We start from the raw sequence: 7,122 nt of genomic DNA, 5'->3' as shown, positions 1-7,122 counted from the left end.
TATCATAATAAATCTATACGATGTGAAAGTACATTCAATAATGAATCTAATGTTGTTGATTTGTTATTGTATATCTTAATATTTTTGTTTATAAACTTGGTCAAAGTTTGCAAAGCTTAACTTTGACCAAAGCTAATATGCGAACTAAATAAAAACGGAGGGAGTATGATGATCTTATGTACAAAAATATCATGTGAAATTGATATAAATGTTTTCAGAAACTACTCCCTGCTCGACCAACAATTTATATATCACCACCATCTGATCGAGCACATCCATCCCATTCTTCATGAGTCATTCACCACCTTTTTCTCATACAAGAATTGTCGGCAAATGCAATGCAAGAAAAAAAGGGGATGTCACAGAAAGGGGGAAAATCAATGTTTAGAATCATTGAAGGTTCAACATCTCGTACACCAACCATCGGCAAAATCAATCAAGAAAAGGGGGAAAAGAAAGAGAGGCCAGCCTAAGAATTGTAGACGTCGGGAAGGGAACATTTAGTCTTTTTTTTAGAAAAGGAGGATGACCCCCGGCCTCTGCATCTGGGAGATGCATACGGCCACTTTATTGATTATTCTCGAGGACCTTACAAAGTATTACAATGATGTGCCTGAATCCACCGTCTTGGCAACACATGCCGCTACTCCTATCCAAAATGATGAAGGGGTGCTAGCTGGGCCACTACCCAAACCACTCACCTAAGCCTAACATCAAAAGCCGGAAGCCGAAACATATTCGGAAGCCCCAGCCGAGCCACATACCGTGTCTGGGGCACAATCCGGTCAGACGCACTCGTGTGTCGTCGCCGCCATCTTCCACAGGTCCATCTTCAGATCATATTGAGGCTTCTACCTTGTCGGACCACTCAGCCATCGACGCCCCCATGACGCCAGACAACATCCTCCTCCTACACGAGTCCATCTCTGCGCATCAGGCACCGAGTCTCCACAGCATCATGCCGTCGAGATCCGCCACCATCAATGTGTCAGATGAAGCACCGACCACCAAAGTCGCTGTCCTCTAGTCCCCCGAGTCCGTGTGCTCCTCCAAGAATGACGCCCCCAGGGGGAAACGACACAAGAGAGTCGCCGTCATTCGATCTACTGATTTAGGGTTTCCCCCGGAGGTAGCATAGAGTGGCCTTTTACATCTCCACGGCGATGCCTTCAGGAAGGGAACGACGCAGACAACGTCGCCATCGCCGGCCTTGGCAATAGCCAATAGCAGGTTTTCACCCAGATCTGATCGAAGACCTCCATCTCTCGTGCACGGGTCGCCGCCGTCCTTGCCGGGATCTGGATGATCCCGCTTGCCAGATCTCAGCACGGAGAAGCCCCCCACCGAGACCTGGTAGTAGAGGGTCCATTTCCTATTCCCTCTATCTCTCCACCTTCTACCTCCCTCACGCCATTAGAGTATGGGTTATGCCTAAATGACTGAATGTGGCAGCCATGGGGTAGACGGAGCCGCTTGCCGGTAGCATGGCGGCGTATGTGGATGCGATGATATGGTCTAGAACTGGGTGAGCCAGCTCCCTGACCAGGTGTAGGCTGTCGTGCATGCTGGATGGCGTCGACAGAGTCGTCATCGCTACCCACCACCCCGAGGGCAGCGGCAACACACACACCTCCTTGCCCTCATCATCATCCAACACTTGCTTGCTCTCTACCAAGCAATTGCATTTTTGGCCCTGGCCCCGCAACCACATGTACTAACCATAATGGCAAGCCGCCGGTGAGACATTCTACAATATTGCAAACCCTCCATAGCTAAGGGTGCAAAGGGGCCACCCGTCGGCTGACATATGCACCATGTCTCGCAAGATAAATGGAACTGTGGGGCTAAAATTGAGGAGATAATTCCAACATGTTATACAAATGAGATGATAACCACTTTCTTACTGAGCCATATTTGATTGATCATTTTTTCTATCATACAAAGATCTAGTACTTCGTCGTATGATGTGTGATCATTATGTGGGCTTAGGAAAATCGGTAAGGAATCTTACTAATGGAATAAGCTTCTTAATTTTTCGCTAGTTGTTACTATTATCGGCGGCTTGGGGGAGTGGGGCCTATGGTTTGTCGTCCGAGTCCTTCTAGGACAACACAGAGGTGGTGGCTAGGTTTCGGGTCTACAGGTTGCTGTTCCAAAATTCCAGGATAGGATTTCACGCGTCTAGTTTGTTGAGTACTTGACTGGCTGCTAGCAAAGCTGCCTTGTGTTAGAGTTGTGTCGAATATTGTGTACAAGGTAGGTTACAGTTGGAATCTGAGTAATATTATGTTTAGATAGGATATGTTGTCGTGTCCTAGTAAGACACTTGTATCCTAGGCCTCTCATATATAGCGGTGGTACACACACGATGTAAGCTATGCCAACATAATAGCACAGGCGCGCAAGGGGGAGCTGGCGGCGTGTGCCGGCGCCCGGGTGGCCGGTGTGCGGTATTGTGACGGTGTCACGGGGAGGAGCGCCCGTAGTCGTGCCCCGGGGATGTAGCCATATCGGTGAACCTCATTAACAAATCTCGGTGTCGTGCTCATGTGATTGCTTGGTCCTCGGATGATCGACAATATGCCTCGGATTTATTCTAACAAGTGGTATCAAAGCAAGGTTCGAAGTGGCCCTGGAATTGATCTAGAGGAAGGTTTAATGTGTTCATCGATATCGTTTGCGCGTTTGAGATCGATTATACAATACGTCAGGCGAAGGCAATCTCACGAGTTGTGAAGATCCGATTCTGAGTTCGCAGCAGATGCAGGCGACATCCGGGTAGCGCGGGCGCGCCTGGCTCTGAAGCGGAAGCGGCCCAGGCGGTGTAAGCTGGCCTATGGGGCTAGCTAGTGCACGTGTTCTGTTCGTGGACCGGGCGTGGAAGGTGACGCCTAGGTGCTGCGTGGAAGACTGTGGGGCAGATCTGATTGATACTTTATGGGAGATTTGTTTTGGACAAAAAAGATAGGGATCAAGTCCCTGTAGGCAGCGGCCTCTCCTATGCGACACAGAGGCAGAGGCACAAACAGATCGATTTGAGCGGAGGGAAAAAGACCATCACGTTGTGCATCCATTGGAAAGCAGAGACTTGGCAAGGAAATACCACTATTAGGGAAAAGCCTAGCAGCAGCGCGGGTTTTGGGCCTCTCAGTAGCGCGGGTGCCGGCGCTACTAATAAGGCGCTACAGCTAACATACAGCAGTAGCGCCTGTTGTCCCACGCTACTGCTATACATGAATAGTTGTAGCGCGCTTTAGGAAAGGGCGCTACTGATATTATCTGCAGCGCTGTTTACAGGAAAGCGCTACTGGTAAGGCGGCGCTACTGCTAAATTCCCCCCCCCCCTCGCTACTACTAGTTTTATTAGTTTTTTTCATGCATATTTGTTTTGTCTTTGAATAGGCTTTATACAATAATCTTTAGCATATCATACACATACAAATATAATCATAGCATGTACATACAATTAGTCTCATCAAATCATGTCATCATCATAATCATCATTCAACACAAAGTGGTCTCTGGTCATCAATCTCGAGAATAGCGATACAAGTCTCGATTACTTGCAAATACATCGTCATCCATCTAAACAATGATATACGCGAGAAGAGCTATCACTTTGAGTACATGAGTTTGTATCCCTCTCTCGCATTAGCGTGAACCTAAACTAACTACTGCCTGTCGCTCGGAAACCGGAAACCGGTACACCTGGGCCTGACACTCCGACCACATGTCGTATATATACTCCTGGCGTAGCACTTCTTCACCATCTATGATCTATGCACCTGCATCGTCATATGAGTCGATGATATGCAACATATATAGTTGAGCAACAAAAAGAGACAGACTTGGCAAAAATAGAGACAACATATCATAAGCATAAATAACAAAGTTCATCGTACCCAAAATGCCCTAACTAGAGTGATTTTCACTAGTCGAGGAGGAGGACGGTTTAATTACATCACAAATAAAGTTTCACCGTGCATAACTCAAAGTTTTGTCATACAGAAAGTATGGACTAAACGGACACATTGTCATATCGACAATCACTCCAACATGTCGTGCCATCCATCAATGTCAGGGATATAGTCCCCGAGCCTAGTGAAAGGCTTCAGGTCGAGACGTTGAGCGGCTACCCATGTTCGGACGTCTTCCCGCGACATTTGTCCTTCTTCGTAGAACATCCCTGTTTTCCGACGACCTCCTTCATGATGATTCGGGCAAGTTTGTGCTGGATGTTATAGAACTCAGCTCAAAGTCGATGATCCTCGATATCTCCTATATCCTTTGCCCATTGCAGAATATGGGCATCGCCAGATCTAGGTGACATGTGAAGGTTCTGGTGATCCCGTCTGTACTCCAGCATGTGGTGTAGGACATAGAATCCATCATTAAGAGAATCGTTCGGTTGCTGGATGCAGCAGAAGTCGGTCTTATGGCTTGTTGCAAGTCATTCAGATGGTTGTAATAGAGGACAGATCGGGGTCTATTACCATGGAGACATCTCGAAACAACAAGGCGCTGATGGAGATTTACCAAGAGCGGACCTTGCGGTCACAGCGGCCTGGTGTAAATGGTGGCAACGACGCCAAATAGTGAAGGGAGTTCAAGTCTAGACGGCTGAGAAAACTGCTCTATCTGTCAGGGTTTTGGTGACGAATTACCTAAGAACAATCATACCCAAAGGTCCAACTAGGAAGAGTGATCATATGTGAAAAAAAAAACAAGTCATGGGATGGTGAAGAAAAACGTTGGTGCATCGGTTCATTATGAAACACACTCAGATGCTTCTGGCGCTGTGGGTCGTGACGACTGGGGTGATTTTATAGCCGCAACAAGTTGGTTTGTGCCCAATATCCTTGATGTGGATTTAGCAGAGCTAATTGCAATAAGGAACAAACTGTACTTGGCGGGCCATATCAGCTGTACTAAGGTGGAAATCGAGTCTGATTGTTCCTTTGCCGTTGATACTATCAACCGGATTGAGGACTACTTAGGTCCTGAGGTAGCAACCATCATGGAATGCGAAGTACTGATTGTGGACTTTGCAAAGATACCCTTCAAACACTGTTTCAGATAGGCAAATCAGGTGGCAGATGAAATAGCAAAGAACTCTTTTTGCAATAGATTTTCAGGTTCATGGGATGATGAGATCCCTCATTTTATTTCTCATTTGCTTGTAAATGACATGCCCATTATTTGAGGAGTAAAATCTTTTTGATGTCAAAGGAAAATACCCCCTCCGTTATCTAATATAAGACCTTTTAGCTATTTCAAAAAAAATATTTTGAGCTATTTCAAAATATTGACTATATACATACTAAAATGAGTTAACATACATACTAAAATGTGTCTAGATACGGACGAATTAAGAAAAAGTTAAAAGGTCTTATATTAGGGACGGAGGGAGTAGTTTGGATCTAGCAGTCAAATGCTTCTCAGGTTTGTGGTTCGGAAGGTTAAGTTGTCTGCATTAATATTTTGAGCATGGTCAAGCTATAATTTGCCATGTTTGTCTGCAAGACTTCTGAAGCATCTTGCTTATTACACCCTCTGTTTCTGAATGTTAGAGTTTCTGTCAGTTTAATATAAATTTACAAAACGTCTTATATTTAGGAAGGGAGGGAGTACCTTTCAACTATATATTCCTGGTCCAATTTAGCGCCACCATCATTTCTTGGTTTCAGAACGTAGAAGATGGAAATATGCAAACTCTTAAGCTTCCCCCGCAGGGCGGTGAAAGATGATAATATACCATCAGTCAGGCATGATTCATTCAAAGATTCAGTTTTCTGCAGCTTGATAGGTCTATGATTGGTGTGATCTACATAACATAAGATGAGGGGCTGAAATTGAGTACCCTGTTGGTTTCAGTGAGCAAAGAGCGGGGGGATTTTCGGATGATGGAAGAGAGAAGTTCATAGAGATGACAAATGTTCGGAACCAAAAGCAGGTGGCAAGCATTCACAAGATCAATTGCAGACGGCTACTCCTTAATTTGTGGCTGCAGCCTTCTTCTTGGGGGACTTGGTAGCGGCGGCCGTCTTCTTGGGGGACTTGGTAGCGGCGGCCGTCTTCTTGGGGAACTTCTCTGCGGCGCCGGCGGCCTTCTTCTTGGGGAGCAGCGCGGAGTTGATGTAGGGCACCACGCCGCCGTGGGCGATGGTGACGCCGGCGAGCAGCCGGCTGAGCTCCGGGTCGCCCTGGACAGCGATCATCAGGTGGCGCAGGATGATGCGGGCCTTCTTGCTTTCCTTGGCCGCGTCGCCGGCGAGCTCCAGGACCTGCGATTCAACCATGAACGAAATCGGCCATCTGCCCAACACAAGAGGAACAGGACCGGGCAAAATGGCAGATATGCTCGAGGAGGAGGCAGATCAGTTCAGATGTCGAACAAAATCGGCAGTTACCTCGGCGGCGAGGTACTCCAGGACGGCAGCGAGGTAGACGGGGGCGCCGGAGCCGACGCGCTGCGCGTAGCGGCCCTTCTTGAGGTAGCGCCCGATGCGGCCGACGGGGAACTGGAGCCCAGCCTTGACGGAGCGGGTCACTGCCTTCTTCCTCGCGACGCCCTTCCTGGCAGCCATCTCGCTGCTGCTTCTCCGGCGAATGAGGAACTCTACTCGAGGTGCGGGGAGCGGGGGTGCTGGATCGGGATGCTGTGCGCTGCTCTGCTCTGAGTCTGTGGGCTGGGACGGCCCCGGGGGCGCGGGTTTTATCAGGCGGCGGAGCTTCGCGCGAGGGGGGTCGATCCGTGGGAGCACCGGATGAACCAATCAGAGCCCACCGATTTTGCGTCATGGATGACGCACTTGGTCAACTTTGCTTGGTTTCAAAGTCTTCTTTAGAGATTTTAATATGAACCAAATATAGATGTATATAGACGTGCTTTAGAGTGCATATATTCATTCATATTTCTTAGTATATAGTCTATGTTAGAATTCGTAAAAAGATTTATATTTAGAAATGGAGAAAGTATGTCCATGTGGGGAGGCCGCTTGGAATTGAATTGGACCAAAACCAAACCGGCCTCTCTCTACTAAAATGAGTTTGAATTCTATTTTTTGCTGTTTGGCAGCAGATACCAGTTGGAATTAAGGGTGTGTTCGGATGTTCTCTAAC

At 47.4% G+C, this 7,122-nt stretch overlaps 1 protein-coding gene across 1 annotated transcript; it reads right to left on the bottom strand.

Moving 5' to 3' along the window:
* Positions 1 to 5,874: 5,874 nt before the first annotated feature.
* On the bottom strand, positions 5,875 to 6,599 carry LOC123133571 (protein H2A.6-like). Its single transcript, XM_044553034.1, has 2 exons — positions 6,411 to 6,599; positions 5,875 to 6,284 (listed from the first exon to the last, which is right to left on the bottom strand). The coding sequence occupies exons 1-2, from the start codon at positions 6,585 to 6,587 to the stop codon at positions 5,994 to 5,996; spliced, it is 468 nt and encodes a 155-aa protein (XP_044408969.1). The 5' UTR covers positions 6,588 to 6,599; the 3' UTR covers positions 5,875 to 5,993.
* Positions 6,600 to 7,122: the final 523 nt, after the last annotated feature.

Source organism: Triticum aestivum, chromosome 6B, assembly GCF_018294505.1.
Source record: "Triticum aestivum cultivar Chinese Spring chromosome 6B, IWGSC CS RefSeq v2.1, whole genome shotgun sequence".
NCBI lineage: Eukaryota > Viridiplantae > Streptophyta > Magnoliopsida > Poales > Poaceae > Triticum > Triticum aestivum.
Note: the sequence above shows the minus strand (reverse complement) of the source record. Positions and strands in the feature narration are given on the sequence as shown.

Excerpts from the sequence above, each read along its gene's own strand:
- LOC123133571 (XM_044553034.1), bottom strand. The coding sequence starts at position 6,587 with ATGGCTGCCAGGAAGGGCGTCGCGAGGAAGAAGGCAGTGACCCGCTCC. Across the intron at positions 6,285-6,410 it reads TGGAGTACCTCGCCGCCGAG|GTCCTGGAGCTCGCCGGCGA; the intron begins GTAACTGCCGAT and ends GTTGAATCGCAG.